Genomic DNA, 25,896 nt, shown 5'->3' on the forward strand with positions numbered 1-25,896 from the left:
CGGCCTCAGTCAGTTCCCGGGCGAACTCCTGGTCAAGCTCAGGACTTTGGGTGGGAGGTCTGTAGTAGACTCCCACCGTTGTGTCCCCTGTGCCGAATTCCCCATGAAATGTTAAATTATAAGCAGGGACTGTGTCTGTCATGCCTTGTACAAACTTCAACACGTTGTCCAGACTTAACCAATAATATTTATCGGTATAAAAACCGACAAAAACTAGTGGTGGCCCCTTTAAAGCTGCCCTCCCTCGAAAGCCAGTTTTCATTGCAGAGGACGGGGATACTAATTTGTGTGGTCCTGAGAGCTTCTTGCAGTTTCATGTATGTGAATTAACTGGCTTTTAATTTGGTAAACGATTATTAAATTCAGATGTTGTTCAGGAACATTAAAGCCATGTGAAATTATTTGTAATCAAAATGTACTTCATATAGGAAACTGTTGATGCCTTTAGACAAGCAGCTAACGCGCTCGTGCCAAGTTCAATAACCTTCATGCCCTTTTTCTGCTTTCCCAGATTGAACAGCTGTGACCTTTCAGACCTCCTGATGTCCATCTGCAAATCCCAATTTCAGACGAGCCTGGTGGACAGCACAAGACACAGATGCTGCAGCGGTCAGTGGGCAGCTAGGGACCCCCAGTCAGCCATCAGAAGCACATGGGGAGCAGAGAAGATGCTGGTCACAGATGTTCATGCAATCCAGGACCGTCCCATGGCAACATCCTTTGCGAGGGCCTCCCATCCACTTACTGAAGTTCTGCTATTAGCCAAATGAAAACAGAAACAGTGTGCCAAGCGGAGCCTTGATTCTGGAAAGCATGTGCAATTTGACCTACCGACACAGCCATGCAACCCAACTCGGCCCACTACGCAGCACGAGTGAAGATCCTGTTAAAAGGATGCTAAAGCCGCTTACTAAGCCAGTAGAGACCAAAGTGCATCAGGAAATGTATGTGGGTGGCAATGCTCAGGCCTCACCTTGCAGCAACACGTCTCCTACAGATAATCAGAGTTGCGATAGAAATGATGCGCTGTTGGGTAAAACCAGCTGTGCCCACATCTCCGAGACCAGGACCGTTACTCCTGTAAAACAAGCACTGTTATTCTAGAAGCTAGTGATAGCTGAGGCACTTAAAAGTGATGTGCAGCTTCTTTTATAGGCTTTCCCAGATGGAAAGTCATCAAATGTAACAAGCCACAGAGACTTCCCCTACCGAGGAAAGGGGTCTGGAAGATGTACCACACATGGTAAAGCCCTGCCCACATATTTTAGAGATCCAGAACTTGCATCGCTCCAGACTGATTCTTAAAAAGAAAAAAAAATGCAATGCTCTGCAGAGAAGAATTAACAACCACAGATGAGTGCAACCATAAGGAAGGGAATTCAGACACCTCATGAAATGACTGAGCCAGTCATCTTTATGATACCTCAAGGTGGTACTTATTCAATACTAAACAAGTTAATTCTGATCATCTTGAAAGCAGCCGAAGTAAATAAATCCACAGTGATTGAGAAAGCTGATTACACACAGATCCTGGAAAAAAAAAGAGGAGGGTGGAGTGGGGAAAGGCAGCCAGAGGCTGCAACATGGCGCTCCTTTCCAGGCACAAGATTACTGCTCCACAGAGGAAAAGAAACATTACTGGGACTCAGACTATGGGGACGCTTTGGTTTTAAACAGATAAAGGGGCAAATGCATCCCATCCCAAAACCAAGGAGGCTATTGTGCACTTACCGCTGCCTCAGCCTAATGCCAATCCCGTCTTTAGCATCACAGAAAGAGTAAGAAATCCCTTGGGAAATTACGCCACATTAAAAAGTAGGTTCAAATCCTACTTAAAAACACGTATAAAAGGGCATAAAGGGTTTGCTCTGAAACAGGATAAAACTTGCTAAAATTACGCTCTTCTGTCCTGACAACCACCAGGCAGGATGGAAAGAATTCACTGCTGCTTATTTACAGGAGGCCCTGGATGGCCTGGGCGCTTCCCCACCGCGGGGGGGGGGCAGACAGGTAGAGAGGGGTAGGAGAAAAGAAGGTGGAAAACAGGCTTTTAATGTGCGGTTTACCTTCACCCAGCAGAGTGGGGTTATGAGAAGGATCGACCCATGCCCCTGCTAATCAGCTCTGAGAGGTCCACAAGGGCCCAGAAGGAAGGAAGGAGCTGACAAACACGCAGGCAAGACTGGAGAAGTGGGCATGGACAGACCACCACACCATTTTAGAAGGGGAAGGACGGTTCAGCTGAATCCATTGTAACACCCTCCTACCAGCACTATCCAGAAGTTAAGCCAAGGCCATCCCCCCTCTGAATTGCCACGATTTGGCTTCATTTGCCATGGGAAAGGAGTAAAAAGCAAGCAGCAATCCTCCTCCCACACTAACTGCTCCTCCGTCTGGGCCCCGACCTGCTCACCCCCTCGTTCCACTCCACGCAGAAGCAAAACGGCAGAGAGGAGATTGCTTTTGCCACTTAAGCCAAACGTGCACATTTCCACGGGAAGGGAGGGCTGATCCACATAAAACAAACCTCCTTCCTGCTGTCACGCATGCCTCGGAAGCAGCGATGACATGCCCCTTCTCTTGTCAAGAGGAGTTTGGACTAGGAATAACTCTGGCATTCGCTGGCTGGCACTTGCAACGAGAGCTTATTTATGAGGGTGGTAAGGCAAGCTCCTGCAGCTCTTGGGAGGGCGCAGGCAGCTTTACGGCTTCTTCACCCTCAACTCGCAGCACGCATGCCTCCATGCCCCCATGGCACGCAGCATTCAACCCTCACACCAGCAAATCAGGGCACTGCGGTACCGCTGAGAGTCATCAGGAGTCACTCAGCATCCCACACAGATGTGCAATGCACACCCGTTCCACCATTTCTGCTCCTGTTTTGTATGTACTCTTTACTGGAACACACGTTCTCACCCCGTTTGGGAATTTCACACGGCCTGTCCCAGAGAAGGAAAGTGAACTTCAGCCTCCAGTGACCCCCAGCAAGGCAAGGTGTCCAAACACCCCCTAAACCAGGGGTGCGTAATTACCTGGGCTGGAAGGCCACTTAAGGAGTTTTGGGGAGCTGCTGTGGGCCGGGTCAGCACCACTCCCCACCCCGGGTCATTATCCACCCCTGCCTTGAAACACCCCCCAAAGTGAGAGCTGGAAGGAGCTGCTGCTTCAGGGGTGCCAGGAAGCACGTCCAGCCCGTATTCTGCCCACCCTGCAGGACTCCCAGTCAAAGGGGCAGGAGCTGAGGTGCTGCGTCCCTCAACACGAGATGCTGCCAGGTCCAACGAGTTCACCGGAAATCCCAAGTGGTCAGAGAGAGCCCGAGTTAGAGGCTGCCCTCTAAGACCACATACCACGGCTGCTGTCCACATCCAGTGGGTGCACAGTCCTTCTCACTCTAGCACAGACTTTGCTCAAGAAAAAGATCATTTCTCTCCCTTCCTCCACACTATGACTTCTCCATGCCTCAGAGCATCAGTCGCATGCTCTTTCCCTGACTCAAAGGCTTTAAACCCAGATTCTTACCTTCCTTAGCCTCTGAAATCACTGGTCTCATTTGACTCCCGATTAATCAAACTACAAAGAAACACAAGTTGCCCTTCATCTCCACGTTCAGTTTGCCTGCGGTGTCATTTGTAAGCCTGCCCTTGCCCAAGCTGAATTAGGAGCACCAGGCCCCTACAAAGAGAGGGGAGTTGAGGCTGTTTCTCAGCCTCAGCCAGTTTCTGCAGCATGTCCCTCAACATCCCAAACTCCAGGAGTTTTTCCAGGGTTTTCATAACGTATTTTTCTCACGCCAGCAAGAAACAGATGGATCCATCTTTCAGCCTGAAAGAGAACTAAATGTTTGTTTAGCCTGGAAAGAATTAATCAGTTGAAAATTAAGCCCGAGTACTTGCCAACTGGAGCGACCTTGGTGCCCCCGGAAACTGGTTAGCTCTTCTGCGAGGCCTGAGACTTCCCCAGCCGCTCATCTGTAGCGTGCTGGCAACGCGGCGAGGTCCAGCCCAGATGCTAGCAACAGTTGGATGTGGCTCAGTGCAGCAGACCATGGTGGGGCTTGGAGGAAGGTATCTCCAGTCAGCTGCGCTGGTAGCTAATAAGAACTGATTGGGGTCACTTCTGGAGGGCACTGATCTGCCATTCAGCTGTGTTAATTTTACTGCAGCACTTTAGGATTTTTTTTTTTAAACCAACTTTCATGCCAGCAAGTGGCGTAAAAACTTCTTGAACAGCTCGACAGAGCCAGAATGGCTATTGCCAATGGTAGCAAAGAAAAACAAAATTTGAAAGATGCTGGCCATTGCTAATCAGCCAACAGCAGCAAGACATTTGTTAATTAAATACATGATGCGTGCAGCTGTCCCTGTCAGGTGAAGAAGAAAAAAAAATAAAAAGAATCAGAGGTTGTTTAAATACCCCGGACAGGAAAAAGTATTCTTGAACTGCTTAGCCTTTAGGTGAGATTGGGATATTTATACAATTGCTTCCCAAGGTCAAACACCTTTAAGAGAACAGCATTTAAAATATAAAGCATGTGCAATTCTGTAATCTCCTAAAGAGGCTCTTTTGCTGTTGAAGTCTGGGTTTGAAATGGGGGTGACTGTATTTGAAATGTAATTTTAAAGATGTAGCTCGGAAAAGCCAGGAGTGGGGGAGGAAGAGTTGCACCTAGTTGTTTACTCCTGTCAAAGTCCTTTTAACCTCAGATTCTGCAGGTGGGAAAAATCAGATGCCCCAGGACGGGGTGCAGACCACGATAACACGTGGTCTTGTAAGGCACAGGGCTGGGATTCAGGTGAGGGTCGATGCCTGGCTCTGCGCACGCTCTACATATCACCTTGGGCAAGTCACCTCACCTCCTCATGCCTCATTTGCCGCCTAAGCTGGAAGCCCTGCTCCTTTCCAACTCCTACACCTTGCCTGCTTTGCTTTTGCAGAGCATAAATTAGCCCCCTTTTTAAACATTTTCATGCAGCCCTGTATGACAGGCCTGTTCTCCGAGGAGGTGTCTAGCCACCACTGCAGCACAAATAAATGCCCGTGTCCCCAGGGCAGGTGGCTCCAGGAAGTTCTGTGCATGGTGAATTCAAGAACAGGGACAAATTGTAGCACGCAGCACTGGGACGCAGAGACAGGAATCTAATAATAAAATGAAGAAACAAAGAATAAAATCCCTACCCTGATCTTACAGGTAGTTGCAAACCACAGAGGGGAAGGAAGAATATTTATCCACATTAACATTACACACACACACACGGGAGAACAGCCACGGAGCGGAAGCCAACATCCCAGCAGTCGGGTAAAGACAAGACGCCGCCGTACGAATATACGTGACACTGCCACTATTCTAATTGCCTTATTTTTCCCTCCATGGATGGTAGCGCTGATGTTGCAAGCTGAGAGTGTACAGATGTCCAGGCTCTTCCGAGCATGCATTGCCCCCACAGCGAAATGGAAGCATTCAAGGAAAATTTCAGCTTGCGTGCAGCAGTGAAACGTGCTGGTTTGGGGGGAAATGCAGCTCCCTCCAGTCCCTTCAGGAGGCTCCGACAATCAAAACCCTCCTGCCTCTTACCAAAGGCAGGAATTGCACCATTTAAGCTGATGAGCGTTGGCCATTTTCAATCTTTGCAGGGGGTCCATGTATTCCCACCTGTGACTCGTGAATGAATACAATCGCAAGCCAGCTTCCGGTCACCCACTTACCAGCGGCGGTATTTCAGGCCAATTCCAAAATGCTGTGAAGTCGCTAAAATGAAGGGCTCGCCTTTCCCCCGTACTAAACACCGGTGCTTCGATTTTTGGGTGTCCAGCTTCAGACACCACAGTCCTCATCTGCAGGGGCCCCAGGGCACCCTCATTCCCATTCAAGTCAACAGGAGATGCAACAGCTAGGCTCCTCTGAAACCTGCATCTTTGGGATCTAAAGCTTGCGACTCAGGGGGAAAGTGGGATTTTGGACTGCAGTGACCAGTGAATTTTTGCAGGTGAGCTCGTGCACAGAGATGATACTGCCACGAATCTAAGGCAGGCTGGCGATCACTTGAGCGGAAGCAAATTTTAATTCTCCAAAAGCCTCCTTGTTTCCAAATATGCAATGTGTTGCTTTTTCTCTTAGATCATTATTTACCTGGAAGCCATCAGGTAGTTTTCAGCATCTGAGATATTATACCTGGGTAGCAGCATTGAAACTGTGCGTTGCTCTGTTCTCCTACCCTATTCTCTCTGCATCCTCTTCTCAGTAGAGAGCTACAATGCCTATTCCACGGGATAATTTCCCCTAGTGTGCCTGACGGGAGCATGAAGGGAAACATGAGAGAGCGTGCTGTGCTATGTACCGACCAGCCACCAGATCAGGTCAGGCTTGTTCTTGCACTTCGGTAACACTTACAGAACTTGCCATGCCAATGAAGTCTCGTTGAATGGAAGAGAATTGGATTTTGAGAGGCTTTCTGCTCCCCTCCCTCTCCGCCGCTCGATTTTTTGGACATTTTGTCCTTCGATCCTCCCCTTCATGAGTTTATTTGGTCCCCTGGTCCATGCAACAACGTGTAAACTCAAGTGCTTCCTACTGTACAGGGCTGCACACTGCTCCCCGCACAAGCCTGCTCAGCTATACAATTATTGGCAGCTGGGGGAATTCTTCCAGCATGAGTCACTTGATAGATGAATCCATCCAACACGCTGTTAGTTACCTTCTCTGCTGCACTTTCCCGTTGACAAAACACTGCTGCGCACTCCATCCTCCTGAATCATTGCATACATTTTAGACATGAATTTGCTTTTTCTTCCCCCGCTCCAGAAGAAGAGAGTCTACCAGAACACCAGTAGGCTTCATTTTGAGTAGCTCTGATTTATATTGCCCAGTGTAAGAGTTACGAGGGTGCAAAAAAGCATGTGCAAGAGCATGCATAATCCCTGGTAAAACCCGTAATACACTCTGTAGAAAGAGCTCACTTCTTTAGCTGTCCCAACAAAAATGTTCCAATATTTCAACAAAAACAAAGCATTATTGCTTTGCTAGGTTAGGTACTCATTAGAAGAGAAGATGAGGGGCTTCACTCAACCCCACGGTGTACAAAATCCTTGGTGCTCTTTATGGGATGCTCAGGATGCTTGTGGGTGCGACATGCAATCCAAGGTGTGCAGGTAGCAGTGCAAATTGTGCCCTCCTTGCTACTGCTACCATGCATGCTTTGTGATCAAAATGCTCCTAGCTGTAGTCTACGCTGGAAAGGCTGCTGATGGCAGCATGCCCTCTCAAAGCTCCCACGGGCCAAGCGAACCCTCCACTCTGCCACCAGAACGACGCCGTCTGTGCTGAGCAGCGTGAGGCTTCTGCCAGAGCCCCGCAGCCAGCTGAAGAAACCGGTACTCTCCCACACTGTCAGCGCCGAGTAAGACTCGGCCCCTGCCTGCCCCGAGGACGTGATGCATCTGGAATAGGAAGAACGGGCAAAGGGTAGGAGGGGAAACAGAGGCACCCACAGACAAAGAGAGTTGCCAGTGGCCATACAGCAAACCGGTGGCAGAGCCGAGGACTGACCTCCAGCCTCCTGCCTCCTCCAACACCCCAGCTGCTGCGAGACACTGCCCCCAGGGCTGGCGCCTCCACCGCTCACAGCTTCACCCCCCACGCGGTGAGTCGCTGCTGCTCTGTGTTTTGTTTCTTAACTGCAGTAAACGCTGTTCAGAGGAGAAACCGAAACAGAAAAGAGAGCAGAAGTTTATGCATGAACCATGTCATCCACCGGTTGGTTCCTTCCCTTTATTTCCATCCACAGTGGGACTCGGAGGCCTGGCAACTGCAGTAAGGTCAGTGTCTTGCAACAGAAGAGAGCCGGAGCCAGACTGGGTGCCCGCACAGAGAACTGGTCTCAGTGGATGCCCAAGCAGTTGGGGAAGAGCCTAGAGGTGGAAACTGCTGCTTGTGCACCTTTAATGTACCGAAGACAGCTGTGTTAGGCTGGATTCAAGTACTGCAAGAATAAAACAGATCCCAGCCACAACGGCACTCAATTTATAGCTTGCTCTCTCTTTGCAGAGCCGTACAACTGCCGCATCACCTGCAGACCCTCTCCCATGCTGCTCCAGTTACAAGTTCCTGGCTGGTCCCGGTAGCAGATGTGCCAAAAGGTTGCCCCACCTGGGTGGGCCTGAGCCCTAATTTAAACAGCCAAAACGAGGCCTGCTTCTCAGAGGTGCTCCAAATCCTACTCGTTTTCATGAAGTGCCGGCTTCTAAGCGCCCATGTTGGAAAAACAGAGTCACTTGCAACACGAGGCAGAGGGATACCAGATTTACCCTTCTTCGGTTAAGAGAAATTGCAAATCCTCCCCGCGGTAAAAGCCAAGACTCCTAAAGCACCAACGTCTCACGGGCTGAGGAGCACACAAGGTGTCCGAGAAAGGGATTCAGAAAAGGCAAGGTCTAGAAACCAGGACACACCCCTGCCATCCCTCTCTCCTGAACGCCACCTGCTCTGGTGAGGGTACGTACGCAGCGGGAACGATCCAAGATGAACACAATCCCCTGTCAACTAAATAACCCATAATTGCCTCCCCAGGTTTGGAACTGACAGTTTTATTTTTAATAGAATCAATTCAAAAATCTACTACTCCATTAACCAAAATTAAAAAAAGAAAATCCCATTATTCTTAAGTATTTTCATATGCATTTAAAGCTGGTAGTTAACCTCTGAGTCCCATTTTTATCTGGTTTTCATTAGTTCCTCCGAAGTAGAGCTCAATTACTGTGGCTGTCCCTTAAAAGTGGAGGAAAGCAGGAGTGTTTTGTTTTCTCCCCTCTCTCCCAAGCAGACCGGCATTAGCCTGCCAGCCACAGGCAAAGCATCAGCACAAACTGCTGGGACAATAAAATAACCGAGCGAGAAAGCAAGAAGGCGTTTTACGCAAGGCCTGGGGGTGCATCTGCCGCGCGATGCCTGGGCAATGGGGCTGGCAACGAGCACCGATAGCGACGTTCCCCCTCGCTTCCTTCTCAAATGGAAACGGAGGTGGGCGAGGAGGAACGGTCCTGTCCCCGGCTCGGTGTTTCGGGGGTCGGGGGATAGCGGGAGGGGGTGTCAGGAAAAAAAAGTTTGCCGGAGAGAGGAACTGCCAGGTACGTTTGGCATGAAAGGCTCCACGCTCCCGTTTCGACATGACATGTCTCAAAAGAGACGCGCAGGAACCCGAGACTCGGCAGCGTGCTCAGAAAAGTCGAGACAAGAACCAAGATGTCAGCTCCTTTGGGGGGAGGAGAAAAAGAGAGAGAAAAAGCGATAGAGACTGAACGTTATAAAGTGTCTTTCTTTCCAAAGGGGGGGAAGCACCGAGCACATGAAAGATTAATCCACAGCTTTGCCCAAAAGAGGCTACATTGTTTTTTAAAGCCTCTAACTAGTAGCTAACAGAAAATGGATTATGTTAGGCCGGATGTCAGGACTTCTCAGAAACAATAAGGGGTTGTGTATCTCATACCATCCTCATTAAAAAGATTAAAAGTACTTCCTATAGGAAAAAAAAAATACATATTTTAAAGCGGGAGCAGTAGCTTCCCCCTGCCTGTTAATGTCTCCAATCCCAGCAGATGAATTTCACTTTAATGAGATGTCATTTTTGAGAATGGTTTAACATCCCTTCAAAAAAAATCTTATCCCTAAACCTCGTAAAACCACGTCGAGATTATTAAAAGAAAATTTACCACACAGACAAAAAAAAATAAAACAAAATAGAACCCGCCAATTCGCAGAATCCATGACACGGCCGTTTTTAAATGTGATGGAAAAGGCTTTCCAAGTTATCTGCTTAAACACAGGGTTTCTGTTTACTTCTCACTTTCATGTCAAATGAATTTTGGAAGAAAAAAATTGACAGGAACTTTAAGGACATTAGTCACATTTCAACTCCCTTTCAGATTAATGCACTGAGCGCCGAGGGGGGAGAAAACACAGAGGGATAAGAACTGGGGCAAGACGGCACATCTTGATAAACCAGAATTAACTCCTCACTCCCCGCGCTGGGGTCAAGCAGCTGCGACATCCACGCTCCAGACCAAAAGAAGGAGAAAGAGTAGAAATAAAGGGAAAGGTACAGGCCAGCAGAAGTGCCAGATGGCGGCGTGCGCTCGCACGACTCAGTGTGCAAAGCTTTAGCAAATTCACTCTACTTCCTCCAAGTCGAGGGCTTTGCAGGCTACTGCTCAGCATGAGCACAGAAGCATCGCCGCTGCTGCCACGTCCCGCAGCAGACACCAGAATTAAGGTTGAGGACTGGCCATTTCCCAAGAAACGTTAAGGGGACCTCGGATGAGCTAGAAAACTGGGATGTCTCTCTTAGCCATGAAGAACTCAATGAAAAAAGTGCAAAGGGAAATATTCCAGCAGGCATCGGTCCTGATGCTACATCAAAAGCAGCTTGTGATCATCCTATAGAAACCTACCACAAAATCCTACAAAAAGAGGGTGGGAAGAGACATCAGGAGGTCACACCTAGTGTGACCCCCTACTCCAAGCAGGACCATTAAGAGCAAAACCCAGTAGGAGACATGGGGGGAGCAGAGATTGAGGAACACTGAACTGCAGAGCTCCCTGCCCTGAGTGAAACACGCCGCACAATCACTCTTTTAAATGTCTGATGTCTTAGCCACGAAGTCTGATCAGCGAGCACTCAACTGGCGCAGGGGGTCCCCGCTGCTCCACACCTAGTGCTGGGAACCGGAGGCTCAGGTATGGCCAGGGGCTCCCACCACTCACTCAGACCACAGCTTGGGAACGTGGGAAGAGGACCAAAGAAAGAATAAAGCTTTGCTGAAGACAAAGGGAAGGGGGGAAAAAAAATCTCCTTGCAATATATGGTGACTTCGATTAAACTTCCTCCCCATCAGTGCATTCAGCGATTATCGCTGGCAGCTGCCTACGGTGAAATCGTTCTGCATTTTCTCTGCAACTTTTGCGATGGCGCATTTGACACGGCCACCCCGGAGAAATATGGATCCCGTCCCTCCGTGATGCGTTACAACCCAGAACCACACGCTCAGCAGTTGTAATCCACGGCCCCAAGAATCGACCCCCAGACTCGTAAATTCAGGGTGATTTAAAGCGCCTTCCCCTCGTCAAACCGTGCCGCTGCAGCAGGCTTCCAGTTCGCGTCTAACACAACGAAGCAGCAGTGACCCACAGCCATGCTGTGCACGCTTCCCCGGAAAGCCTTCCTTCACCCCTCCCAGCCTTGCGGTGACTGAACGTGCAACTTTGTGCAGCTCAGATGGGGCAAGGCAAGAGGTGCCAAATGCTTTTACTCGCAGAGAATGTCAGCTAAAATAAACTGCAAACCTTAATGACAGAGACCGATTTCTTTGCTGTACTGTGCCCTGCGCAGCTCTGGGAAGGATTTGCTGATTGAGGGGCTACTTTGGCTGACTTCTCCTGGAGGTGTTTTGAGTAAATACACAATGGGTTAGCAAGAGAAAGAAATAATTAGGTGTAATTTATTTGCCTCTAGCTGATCCTCCTTCTGGATATTTCTGAGCCATTCTGGTTGTGAATGGAGAGAAAAAGCTGCTGTATCCAGAGTGCTCGGTACATATCAATCAGCAGTCGTGGCAGCTGAGAGCCCCCATCATGGGCACTCACCCCAATTGAAGTGCTCTAGGGAAAACGTGGGTTTGGCCGTAGCACAGAAGGAGTTTCAGCCAACATCCTCAGAAGGCTAAATGCCCCCTCAGGACATACAGTGCTTGTGTCTCGTGGCTGAAACAAGTGCAAGAAGATTAAAGATGCTCCTTGAAATGCATTGTCGTCCCACCTCCCAAACGAGCTCTCCAAGCAGCCAATTTCTGCTCTTGCCTCGCTTTAAAACACCCGAAATGATAAAGCCTCCCACACTTCCCCTGGGGGGATTACTCCACAGCTTAATGGAGCTCATCACCATGAAATGCATGCCAGTATTCAGCATAAACTTTCCCTTAACCTCTTTCCACTGCACCTGCTGGTCTTGCAGTGTGCCGGATACCATGCTCACCTTGGTACATCCTCGGTTCTCTGACGCTCTCTCCATTTACAGTCCTGCTATGCATGTTCAATCCAAACGACAGAAATGACATCTGAGCCCATTTCATGTAGTGCCATGAATATTGCTTCCTGACTCTTTATAGCAAAAGGTTTGGTCAAGTCCAAATATAGAAGTACCTTTCCCTAAGTTTTGCAACTCTACCTAAAATGACAACGAAGTTCTCCCATACAAACTGCAGCCTTATAAAACAATGCTGGTCCTGTTTCCATTGTGTCTCAGACGTGTCAGGGTTCAAATCAGAAAATTCACGTTAGAAGGGACCACAGGAGGTCACAATCCCCTGTTCAAAGCAGGACCAGCCCCAACGACATCATCTCAGCCGAGGCTTTGTCTACCTGGGTCTTCAAAACCTCCAAGGATGGAGACTCCCCCAGCTCTCTGGGTAACCTGTTTCAGTGCTCCACCACCCTCCTCATGAGAAAGTTTTTCCTAATATCCAACCTCAACTTTCCTTGCTGCAACTTGAGCCCATTGCTCCTTGTCCTGTCATCTGCCCCCACTGAGAACAGCCCAGCTCCATCCTCTTTGCAGCCCCCCGGCAGGGAGGTGGAAGCTGCTATTCAATCCCCCTTGGTCTTCCCTTCTGCAGACCAAAGCAGCCCAGTTCCCTCAGCCTCTCCTCACCAGTCCTGTCCCCCAGCCCCACAACAATTTTCACTGCTCTCCACTGGACTCTCTCCAATATATCCACATCTCTTCTGTCGTGTGGGACCCACAGCTGGACACAGGACTCCAGATGTGGCCTCCCCAGTGCTGAACAGAGGGGAAGAATCACTGTCCTCCATCTGTTGGCAACGCTCCTCCCAATGCAGCCCAGGATGCCGGTAGCCTTCTTAGCAAGAATGGCACAAGTGTCCTTGCACTCATTGTTCTTACAATTATATTGGCAGTATAGGACTCTCCCAAGTGGCACTAAGCAATGCATAAACTATTCTGGTCTCTGACAAACATCAATATGAGTTGCTTCTGAAGAAGAGGCAAAAATAATTCAAATGAACAATTCAAAAATAATATACACATGGGGACATCGTCATCTTCACTCCAAGCTCTGTAATGGTTTGTTTTATACTCCAGAAGGAGGATGGTTTACATCTGTTATCAATATGTAACTGAGTGGTCCCCGAGTCCGTGTGTTCAATTCTCCACCAAGTCCTGTCAAATCTTAAACCCTGTATTTCAAGGTAGAGAGTTAATCACAGAAAATTAGGGATGGGAGGGACCATGGGAAGCCTAGTCCAGGAACACTGTGCATTAAAAACCATTCTCTTTTACTGACAATGTGCAAGTCCTTCCATTTCACTTGCTGTCCCAATTTACAGGAGACAGGAGATAGGCTTCGGCGACAATAAAGGACAGGATTACTTCCCCTTCCTGTTTTGCAAATCAGAGCACACACGCTTTTCCCTGGTACATTTGCCGTGTTGCCTGAGTTCCCAAACGTAATAGTCAGTGTGTGGTAAATTCATATGCTAATTATTTTAATACCCTGGCACACAGAAGAGAACCACTGATTTATGTTCAAATTTTCCACATACTCCTTTAGCAGCTCTTTATCAACAGCTGTTTTATAAGGTCTCCCTCACTTCCCAGCAACCCTATCTTCTTTTCTTTATTTTTCTTTAAAGAAGCGCTCCATCACACTTGTTTGACTCCTCATAAATAGTTCATTACAATTCACCCAGGTACTTGTGTCCTTCTAAGAGCACTGAAAAGAACTGCCTTGTAATTCAGGGCTGGGCTGGCGATCAGAGGTAACCCAGTCCTGGCAGTGCAAACCAAGGGGAGGAAAAATGACTTACCAGTAGAGAGTAAGGAAGCTTTTAAGGCATCTCCAATGGACTACTTATATGTGCCCCACCGGAGCCACCCTTTTACTGTAACTGCAAGCTTAGGAAAAACTAATCAGCAGGTTTTTATGGCAGATGAGTTCAATCAAATGACGGTGACTGTACAAAGGGGTTCAGTAACTTGTCCCAGAGTGCCGGTTTCACGTGGGAACTTGAGTCCCATTTGCAAAAGTGCTGGGGAACAACGAGCTTGAGGCTCTTAAACGCTTTAGTCCTTTCTGAAAATGGAACAGAGGATCCGGCGCCATTCAGACCCCTCTGTAAAGTCGACCTCTTTTGTGGGCAAGGCTCAGGACTGTGACCTGGGAGATCCAAGTCTTCTTCCTAGCTCAAAGATGGTAGGACTTGGGAGCAACTTACTAACCTCCTATAACTCGGGTTCCTCGTCTCTAAAGAAAGGCTAACCCTGGCCTCTCTCAGAGAAGTGACAGGAAGCTCATCCACGTTTGCAAGGCAAGGCCAGACTCAGAGGAAGGTTCAGTACAATTGCACAGTATACTGCCGGGCCAGGAAGGCATAAATGGAAGCTCGTAATCAGTGTAGGTGTTGAGGTTTAATTTTTAAGGCGTGCATAAACTGACACAGGAGCGGCAAGAATTCTTGTAGGTGATACCTTTCTTGGACTGAGTGCATGCCTGGGATACACTGAGACAGGTTTCCAGGCGTCACGGTACTCTCCTTCAGGCCTCACGCACTGAAGGTATGGCTCACAAAAATCCTCGCCTTGTGCACATTTCCCTGGGCCACCGCAGCTACAACACTGCTTTAATTGTGAATTTTAAACAGAGAAACCCAGGATCCCTGCTTATGGGGGGAGGCTGAAGGAACTGGGCTGCTTTAGTCTGGAGAAGAGAAGACCGAGGGGGATTGAACAGCAGCCGTCACCTCCCTGCAGGGGGGCTGCACAGAGGATGGAGCTGGGTGGTCTCAGTGGGGGCAGACGACAGGACAAGGAGCAATGGGCTCAGGCTGCAGCAAGCGAAGTGGAGGTTGGATATTAGGAAACACTCTCACAAGGAGGGAAGTAAAGCACTGGAACAGGCTCCCCAGCAAGGTGGTGGGAGATGTCTAAGACCCATCCTTGGAGATGTCTAAGACCCAGCTAGACAAAGCCTTGTCTGGGATGATGTAGCTGGGACTGGTCCTGCTTGGAGCAGGGGGTTGCACTAGATGTGACCTCCCAAGGTCCCTTCAACCTCATTTTCTGATTCTGTGATTCAATGCTCCTGTCGATTAACATGCAACTTGTGTTTGCAGCCAGCCACCAATGTGGTTCTGCATTCGGCAAAAATTCAAAACAGCAAATCGAGGAGGGTAAGCGGCGCTGGCACATATGTCCGCAGCGCATACGTGCCTCACTGTCTTGAGGCACGAGGCTTTAACTCACTCAGGACTCCGCTGCCTATGGTCAAGTTAGCGACTCCGATGCGCAGAGTTAACGTGCGCGTCCCAGCTGACAAAAGGGGGAAATAATACAGATCGAGCAACAGAAGAACGACTCCAGCGTCTTAAACCTGTGCTCACCGCTCGGTGGAACTGTGAAATAGCCATTTACCTCCATTACAGGAAAGAATAAGCTGACCTTTTAAACAGTGTGGTAACAAAATCTCAGGAAGGCAAAACGCCTATTTCACTCCTCCAAAGAAGCTCGTAACAGGACTCGAGAAATGTCAGCAAAAAGTAGATCAAGTAGCGAGGAAAATCTCAAAGGAAAACATTACTCTGCCAAGATCCAAATGAGCACGGGGGTAATGCTGGAAAAATGTCAGCCTTTCAGACTGCTGCCCTGGGAGAGGACTTCATGAAATTAGCTGGCGCGAGCTCACCACCTCTTCCTACAAAAGCACGGCAGGGAGCTCGCTGATGAGGCCGCAGAGCCTCCCCAATCCACTGCCCCTTCACCGGCAGGCTGCTTAAATAACCAGTGTGCACTGGGGAAGCCGCATTTTCTAAAGGGGAAAGCACAGAGCTGGAACGCTGGGTTTTGTCCCAGCTCCGCTACTGACTTCTTGCGTAGCCTTAGGCAAGTTGCTTCACATAAGAGAGACATCCCTGCATAATCGCTTGCCATTTAAATAAGGAACTTGGCAGGCAAGGGAGAATATCGCGCAAGTCAGGCAAGGGAAGCACAGGTTAGAGGATACGGTTTCTCAGCTAAAGATGGCCTGTTTGTCTTGGTGACAAACATCCACGCAGAGGGAAAACAGTCGTTCCTTATAGAAAAGGCAGAGGTGGGTCTGACTGAAGCAAGGAAGGCAGACTAGATTTCGGGGGGCATCGCCAGCAAAAGGCACGTGAAACAACAACCTCCAGGGACTCTTACAAAGGGCTCAAAGAGGAGGCTGGTGGAGAGGTAGCAACTTCTCTCTCTCTCAGGCTTGCCGCTCCGGTCACATCAGGCCCTACCGCGGGGAATGATGATGGCAAAAAAATGCGGGGCAAATCACGCAGGAAAAAAGGAACCGGATCCAGGGAGAAATCTAATAGCTTACAAACACAGAGCGAGCTAACAGGGACACACGGTGCCCTGTGCACATGCAGCTCTGAAGTACCCACGGTCCAGCCTGAAGAAACCACCAGTCCTTCCCCAGCAAACGAGTCCAGCATCCTCCCATCACTCAGCAGGATCAGCCCAGCACGGCTTTCCTGAGACCACACACAGCATCTAGCTAAGGGACGTGGCTAGAAGCCAAAATCTCCCATTTTCCCCGAGTGGGAAGAAATTGGCCCTCAGCCTTTCTGTCCATGGCCCAATTTAACAAGTGCAAAATGATTTTTTTGTGCACAGCCTCTGGCACAGGAAGCCACGCAGCACAGCTGCTTTAGGGTAGCACTTGGTCCCCCCAGAGCAATGCTGCGCGGGGGCAGCTGAGCTACCTCTGGGCACACTACCTCCTGGCCTAGGACCTGGGCAGCGCACAACTGACTCAGCTCTGCCTCTTCATGAAGGCTTCCTCAAGCCACCGCGAGCTGGGGGGGGGTTAGTTGACTTCCCCAGCCCCGGTCCTAGATCCATCCTTGCAGCCTACCTCCGTGGCCCCCCTGGCAGGCTGCAGACTGACCGAGAAACGACCGAGTCCTTCACTGGCAAATATTTTCCCTTCTCTCTAGCTACGGTGTTTGGATGCAGTGCTGGATGTCATGACAGCCCCTCAAGGTGAACTGCAAAACCTTTCCAAAGCAAGCATCTGGGTTTCCAAATTAGCGATGGGGCATATGTGCAGATGCATCACACGTGCACGCACATTCAAACCGGTTGCCCCTGAAGTGCCCTGCCAAGTCCTGGCTTCCAGGCTCTGCCAGGCTGCCCACGAAGGCAATACGAGCTGGTAACATATGGGCAGCGATGCCGCACTCAGATTCGCCGCACTAAAACAGACTTGTTTTACAGCCACTTTGTTCCTCTGCCGTGCTTCTTTGCCGTTGGCTTTTTCTCGTTTCATCTGCCATTGTGTTCGGCTGCTACCTCATTTGTCACCTCGCTGTGACAAGGCTTAATCTTGCAAATGAGTGTGTGTAGGATCAAAGTAGGCATTTTACAATTATGATTCTATATTGTAAAATATGTAGTTTTAAGCACTAATTAAACCCCTCCTTCACCATAATGACAGCAGAGCACCTGAGAGCGCTCCATCAGAGGCTGAGCCGAGCTCCCCAGTCTACCCTGGCGACCACCCGTCGTCTCAGCGTGTCCTTGCCCATCTCCACCTGTCCTAAGCTCTTTGCCTTTTGGAAGCACTTTGGAGCAGAGACTGTCTTCTTGTTCGGGGCCTGGGGAGCCTGTGCTGCGACTAGAGCCCTCAATGCGGCTGCGCTGCCTATTCATATTAATAAGAGCAGCTTAAATGAAGCACTTCAATAATAATTATAATTACAGTTCCACATCGCATCGGTCACAGAGCCAAATCCAAGCAGCCGCTCCAGAGCGGGAGGAGCAGAGACGCAGCTTGCACAGGACTGCACAGACTGGTGTGGACATTACACCATGCTTACTTTTTGGAAAAAAAGCTTAGCAATACACTTGCAACTCTTCCTTCCTAAACTAGGTTTTTTGGAGCGTCTGATCCGTAAGCCCAAGCAGCGCTTGGGAATCCGCCGCGCACCTTGGCTTAACAGGACAAGTATCACTCGCCACCCAGCATTTCACTGCTTCCAGGGCTTGGATGCACTGACCCAAGCACGAATTCCCTCCACTCTTCCAGAGTGAGTTCCTGAGATGGTTGCATGTCACAAGAGACGTCCCAGCCTTTTTATATTGCTTCTCCTGAACCTTAACAAATCTGCTATGTAATCCTGGGTTTAGGAGCTCGGACACTCCCGACTGCTGCCTTGCAAAGCGCGCTCTTCTGTGGGCATCTTACTACTTGTCCTGCTGAAGTCTGCGGGGACAGCCTGACTTCAGGGGAGCAACTCAACTAGCAAGGAAGGTCCCGTCTATGACGGGCAGTACTTTCCCATTCTCCACCCACCGGCACCGATCAAGGTATGTCCTAGCCAGCACCTTGTACCGACAGGGCAGGAAAATGTGGTGAAAGAGGGGCCTGGCCAACAGAGGCGGCAGCAGCAGCATGGCTGGCAAACAAATGACCACAAACCGCCTGCTATTTCAAGTATCTGCTAATAAAACTTTATGAGTGTGCAGCACCGCTTGTGCCGCAGCAAGCTCTTCACCGATCGAGCGCTCCTGCGGCCACAGGAGGATTAGGACGGGGCTAAGATTTCTCACATGATTCACACGCGATGACCACACAGGATATCGACAGGCAAAAAATGAAATTTAAGGCTGGCAAGCTACAGCCTGGGTGAACGGCGTCCCCGCCAAGCAGGAAGCGATAAGGGGGAGGAGTGAAAAGGAGAATCAATAAATCTTAACCTCATTCACAATGATCTGAAGCTCTTATTAAGTAAATTAATTTAAGTTAATTTAACTCGATCATGACTCCCGATCACAGTGATTTAGTGAGGGGGAAATTGCATTAGGAAAGGCCATGCTCACTAGATATAAGAACGGAAGAAAATTAGATCCACTTAGCAATGTGAATTAATATGGAAATAGCAGGTGTAAATTTAACCTTATCAAGAGAGTGAAAATTATCTTCATAAATTTGTAGAAATAGCCCCCAAGTTGCTTATAAATCTATTTAAAACAAAAATATTACAAAAAGTGCAGTAAAATTAATTTAAAATATACTCCCATCTATCGCCTCCAGAAAAGTCAGCAGCAGGGCGAAGTTTAATGCAATCTAGCAATAAGAGGAGAAAGCAACTAATCACCGAGGGATTAGCGTTGGGTGCCTATGGCAGCAGCATTTTCCCCACCACTCATGGTTCCTCCTGGCAGATTTGTCTTCTGCCTCTAGCCAGCTGTTTTATGGGTCTTGCCTGCTACAGACCTCCCACGAGACTTTCCTGCTGCTGAGATGGAAAAGATGCCACAACCCTACTCGCAGCAGGCTCCACCTTTGCAGAAAAAAAGGCAGATGAGCGATGCGGCTCCCACCTGAAGACCATTAAATAAAAGGGACACCCAGAAAATGTAGGTCCCTGTGCATCGTGAGCAAGCTGGATTCGAACAGCTGGAGCCTGCCCAGCCCTGCCGGCTCCGACTGCAGTAGCCAAGTAAACCCAGCGCTGCGTTGGGCCCGCACAAGTCCCTTGGTTGTACAGCACGGTGGCTTGGCGCCAAAGGGGCGTGAAAAAGAGCGTTTGCTGTTCTGTCTGACATAACAAAAGGTAAAACTAAAAGGTCAGTAAATCACAGCGGCAGCTTCGCAGCAAGCAAGCCGCAAGCTCGCCGGAGGGAGGATGCCACGCACATGTGCTCGATCTAACCCCCGCACTGATGCAAAACCTCCCTGCTGTTTTGGCACAACCACCCATCTTCTGCTTACTGCTCTGTGGGAACTTCCCAGCCACGTCCTGGCGCTCCCCCCTTCGAAAAAGGCTCAATTCCTGCCACCAGCGGCGCTCCCGTTTGAGCTGGGCTGGGCTACCTCATCATGAAGTGTCACAGTAGCGTGCAGGGACCAAGTTCAACTGGGATTGTACAAACTCAAAGATACCACAGTGATGAGCTTGCAAATCTCAGCAACCAAGTAGCATGCAAAGGGAAGCGGGAAAGAGCAGTAAAATATCCAGCAAGGCTCAGGATCATTTAAACAAATTTTAAAAGACAGCAACAAGCCAACTTTGTTGGGCTGGCCACCTTCAACACAAGTCTTTTCCGGGAGTGGAGTATATTGAATAGGTCTGAGATGTCACCGAACCACAGACGACATATCCCCAACCCAGTTCAGACCCCAAACCTTCCTCCACCAGCGCAGGATGGTTGTCTCCTAGAACGGTCTCCAGTGCTTCCTCCAGAACGGTTTTTAACAGCCCAAACGCCCAGACTTCCCCTCCCTCCCTCCGGAGAGCAGCTCACAGCCTAATAGATCATTTTTTGTTACACTCCATTGTTCAGAACATCCTCTCCGACGCCTAAGAAAAATGTAAGAACTATAGAAAAAGCATTTGCCATGTGCTTTCACCCGGCCGGCCGTATGATTGATCACACGCAACAAAGGTAATAGGAAGACTGAATCGGAGATTTATGGCTTCTTTAAAATATAATTGTTTTAATTTGAGGATGGCATTTTATCAAGATTTGTATGAAGCCGCCATAAGATCTAAACTACACAATTTAATGAAGTCAAAGATTAATAAGGAGAAGATTATTCCACAAGTGGAAGCTCTCCGCCAATCAAAACCAAATCGGGTTACTCCTCGCTAACGTGACGGCTCTGGCGAGCAAGACTGATAGTCCAACCCAACGAACTCTGCTCCTCCCAGCGGCCCCTAGCCCCTTTCCTCCCCACTATCGCCCCTCACCAGTCAAATGCTCAATTAATCAGATGCTCAAATTGCGTGATAATGAGCAGGCCATAAGGACCTAGAAACTATGAAACTATGACCTGGATAGAGCACAATCAAGGAGAGATCTGCTTCCTGACAGCAACTGGTGAAGCCAGTTTCTACTTTCAGCCTGATCTTGCCCCTCTCCCACAGCTTCCCCAATATTAATCGCACCCATCACTCATTCTGCAAGGCTCGTTTTGCTTCCTCCCCTGGTACCACCACTCTGCAACTGCCCAATCCTGAACGGGACTCCCACGCCAGGCACGCATCTATGGGATAACGGTCTCGTGCAGCACGTGACAGTATGATGATGTTCCTCCATATACCCACCCCCAAGCTACAAAACATTGTTGTCCTGTTTTACTGGCTCAGGAAGTGATTTCAGAGCCCTGATCAACTAGCAAATCGTGTCTACAGGATGCAACTTCTCTTGCTACCTGGTAAGATCAGGGCAATTAGGGAATATGATGGGTGTGACCCTGCTACCCTTGCTCAAAGTCTCTCTTTCCAGGCCCCAGTTAGAGGAGCATTAAACGCAGAGAGACACTGAAGCAGCAGTTTTGTCCAGATCCTTCACAGAACATTTGTGGTCAGGAAAAAGAAAAAAAGAAGAAACAAAAATCAATCTTCTCTCTGGCTTTCAGATAAATGGGCAATATTTGTAGTGAATGCAGTAACAGAGGGAGAATGGTCATTTTAACAAGACTGTCTGTACCACATAAAGAAAGAGGCAACTGTTTCCACCGAGATAGGTTCAACTTAATGGATTTAAATAAAGGAGCAAGATGCGATCAATACTGCTGGTTCAGGAAGAAAAAAAAGAAGAGAGCGAGAGAAACACTCTCCAGATATACCTAACTTAACAGAGGAGGGGGCAACTTCCAGGCTGATGGTAATGTAATTGCATTGGTTAGTGGCAGCTACGGACTTAGGACAGTTCACTTGGGGGTCTCTGCCACTCAAAATACCTGGAGAAACCTGGCAAATTGTCACTGCAAATGGCAGAGGTTAGAGTAGACAACCCCTGGCTCTGAACCCCTTAATACTGACAACCGACCTGAATAGGGATGGATCAATTTAACCTCTTGACAAAGAGGGATCAGGACTTACCTTCACCAGAAACCTCGATTTAACGTTGAAGCAAATCTGGAAAAGACTTAACCCACACAGTTTCCTGGGCTGCTATTCTCCCTGTGTTCTCTGAGAATATTATAGGGTATTTAATACCCTATTAAAGAGCATTTAATACCAAAAAATGCTCCTCCTTTTACCAAAAACACACCTGCTTTTCTATGAAAAGATTACCAATACAAGCAACAGTGATCAGTAATCTAATGGCTTCTGATCCAAAACTCGATAGATTCAGTATTATGAGAACGCTGGAGGACCAAAGAGGAACAAGAAATGAATTGCAAGAAATATGCCTTCCTACAGAATCACTGAATCCTAGACAACGAGGGTTGAAGGGACCTCAGGAGGTCACATCTAGTCCAACGCCCCCCGCTCCAAGCAGGACCAGCCCCAGCTACATCATCCCAGCCAAGGATTTGTCAAGACCGGTCTTGAAAACCTCCAGGGATGGAGAGTGCACCACCTCTCTGGGTAACCTGTTCCAGTGTATTACACATATATTACAGCTCCAGGTATATACACACATACCTGGAGCTGTAACGTCCCATGAACAAACTATAAAGGAAAACCAAGACTTTGGCAAAAAGAGTCTGCAATTTTACCGTACAGCATTTTCTTTTTTTATACAAAGATAAGGGTGCTCCATTTGGGCTATTCCAGAAATAGATAATGACCTGTTCAGCTGTCTGGCCTACCCTAGTGGCACAACCCCACAGGCACTTGCAGACTGCGGATGACCATACGCTATCTTAGAATCACAGACAAGGAGGGTGGGAAGGGACTCCAGCAGGTCATGTCTAGTCCAACCCCCTGCTCACAGCAGGACCAGCCCCAGGTACATCATCCCAGCCACAGCTTTGTCTACCCTGGTCTTCAAAACCTCCAATGATGAAGACTCCACAACTTCTCTGGGTAGCCTGCTCCAGTGCTTTACTACCCTCCTCATGAGTATGTTTTTCTTCATATTCAAAGTCAACTTTCCTCACTGCAGCGTGAGCCCATTGCTCCTTGTCCTGTCGTCTGCCCCCACGGAGACCAGCCCAGCCCCATCCTCTTTGCAGCCCCCCTGCAGGGAGGTGAAGGCTGCTGTTCAATCCCCCTCGGTCTTCTCTTCCCCAAACTAAATCAGCCCAGTTCCTCCACTCATCAGTCATGATCCCCAACCCGTGAACCATTTGTCTTCCCCTCCACTGGACTCTCTCCAACTTGTTCACATCCTTTCTGTAGTGGGGGGATCATATCTAAAACCATCTCTCCCCTGTCATAACCTGCTGCACATCCACCATCACTGGTTTAGAGAGACATCCTTGAGGATGGTTCCCAGCTCTGTAGGCTGTTCCTGTGAAACGTAGGGGCAATATGTAAGAAGGAGAACATTCCCCCTGAGGGACAGGGAGGATGAAGGGGTCATCAGAAGCTTAGAAAAAGGCATGGGAGGCAGCCGCAAAGATACTGAGGACAGACATATAGGGTGCCAACCATCCAAGAAAGTGAGCACTTAAAGCCAACTGTGGAACCGTAACTCTGCCAGTTTGCTGTATTCACGCAGTAACAGGTGGGTGACTGCACATGACTATGCAGTTTGGCAGATACAGCGGATGCTATATGCTGACCCAGCTCACATATTGGACTGAAAGCTGCCCCTAGTCCCAACCTAACAACTATTTAAAAACCCCATGCACCACAATGTTCATATATGACAAGCCCTTTGGCTTCTGACAATTCAGATAAAAATCAATTGTTACCCCAAAATTACTCCAAAAGTTGCACCTATGTCAGAGGCACAAAGTTATGAAAGCCAACAAGATAAAAAGTGACAAGACAAAGACTTCCAAAAACTTTGCAAAAGCTGACATTTTCTAAACTCTCACTTCCCCTGTGACTGGTGCAATTAACTCCAGATTTTCCAAAAGCAATTCTCTTCACAGAGAAGAGCACGTGTGAAGCTTCAAGTCAGCTAGTTTAGCTCGTGAGGAGTTAGAGGTGGGGGGCAAATGATGCTGTAACAGGGTTCCCTTATTAAAATATTTGCCTTTGCACAGTAACCAACACACACCATAAAAGCAAGGACCTCAGAAAGCTCCCCAGAGGGAAAATGCAACACACTGGACCCAAAACCTATTAGTGGGTCAGTTGTGCGCCCAAAACCTATTACTGGAGCTTTTTAGAACAAGAAGGGGCAAGGGGATGGTTTGCGGAAGCACTCAGTACTGTTCTTCGTGCCTCCTTCAATGGAAGAATCTCATCTCAGATAGCGGCCAAAAAAGTTTCATAGGAAGGGATGAGACAATCTATCAAATACAGGGTAATCTGATCCTTTCTCCCATAAATCCGTCTCATCCTCATCTCTACCAGTTAGAAGCTGGCTTACACCCTCAAACATGGCACTTCATATCTTCTGCCATGATGCTTTTCATCATTAATTGTAACCACATATAAGATAAGATATCCAGACTTGAAAACAACCATTTGTTTTAAATCACATTCATTCTTAGCCTAAAGATTTCCCGCGGCAAGAGGTTTGATAGGCGACTTCCACATGGTGGGGAAGAAAGCAGCTTCGGGTCGGCCTGCTCTTGTTCACATAGCCAGGAGGAGTTTTTGCAGAGAGCAGCTCTGGGCCACTCACCCCATGCAGCTTCTGTGTTTGCAGCCAACGGATGGGAGGGGAGGGGTATTTTCAATTAAAATCCTAGAGACACAAGGCTAGCACAATGGGCCCGCAGACCTTGAGGGCTGACAGCTGCGGGTGCCCTCCGGTGCAGTCCTCAACAGGCGCTTGCTCAGAGGAGAATCACATGCATTTCCCCAGCTCCCTTACAGGTTATTTAACTGCTAGGTGAAAACAATTCATTGCAACAGGGAGTAAATAGGAAGTGGCTTGCATGACTGTGGGAAAAAGCTATCTGTCACCAGCCCAACTGAGGCTAACATGATTACTAATAAGATTTTACACTTTAAGTCAATATACTGGGCATAGAAGCCGCTAAACAAACAGAAAAATTAAGTGATTCCTGTGACTAATATGCAAGAGTAACATAATAGACTAGCATAGTTAAGCAACCCGCATGGCTGCTTCTCGAGTTCCCGAAGCTGATTTATCCTGAGACACCATCTCAATGGCAGCTGAGGACCACAGCCAATAAATGTTACCTGGATCCTGCAAGCCGCCTCGTCTTCCAGCTGGGAGTGGGGTCGCTGAAGGACGACGAGGACCCTGAAGGGGAAGCCACGTTCTTCTTCACTATCCTATAGCGGGTCTTTATTACTTTATTAGCCGGGGGGCTCCTCACAAGGTACAGGCTGGACCCTGGAAGAAAGCAAACAGGAGAGCTTGAATTAAAGGAGAAAATTTGAAAAGAGGCCAACCTGCCTGATGCATACTGTCTTGAAAAGAGTAGCTGCCAGCTAAGACTAAGGACAACACTACTCCTCCACTGAACCCAGTGATCTTCAGCTGGCTCAGTAAGGCACATACCACCAACACACACATACACACATGCACACACATAACACAACCACTCAGATGGTTAATGCAGCGTTCAACCTTTTTTCCATCCAAAGGAGGGACAGGTCTAGCAAGAACAGCCTGGTCTGGTGCTGCATTTTACTGTGTGCTAACTGGGGGGGTCAGCTAGCATCTGCCTACAAAGAGACTCTTATGGCGGCAAGTGGGTCACAAATACACTGACCCTGAGAACCAAAAAGAGGAATTCCTGCAGCTGCTCAGCCAAATCTGTTGGAGGACAAAGGAATGATCTGCCCATGTCAACAGGCACAAGACACTTTGGACACATCTACACGTGTATTAATGCGCTTTAACTAATGCATATTAAATCTAGTACCTCCATTGTGACATATTCGACCTGGAAGGACGTGGGCAGTGGGGTTCCGCAGGGCTCGGTCCTCGGGCCCGCACTGTTCAACATCTTCATCAGTGACTTGGA

At 48.6% G+C, this 25,896-nt stretch overlaps 1 protein-coding gene across 1 annotated transcript in view; it reads right to left on the reverse strand.

The window, feature by feature from the left end:
- ZC3H3 (zinc finger CCCH-type containing 3) overlaps positions 1–25,896 on the reverse strand; it is a 281,816-nt gene that overhangs the window by 155,294 nt on the left and 100,626 nt on the right. The window contains exon 3 of the mRNA XM_019553621.1: positions 25,103–25,259. Within this exon, the coding sequence (XP_019409166.1) occupies positions 25,103–25,259 (157 nt within the window). The remainder of the gene's footprint in view (positions 1–25,102; positions 25,260–25,896) is intronic.

The sequence above is a fragment of the Crocodylus porosus genome, unplaced genomic scaffold, assembly GCF_001723895.1.
Source record: "Crocodylus porosus isolate Cpor-Errol unplaced genomic scaffold, CroPor_comp1, whole genome shotgun sequence".
Classification (NCBI taxonomy): domain Eukaryota; kingdom Metazoa; phylum Chordata; order Crocodylia; family Crocodylidae; genus Crocodylus; species Crocodylus porosus.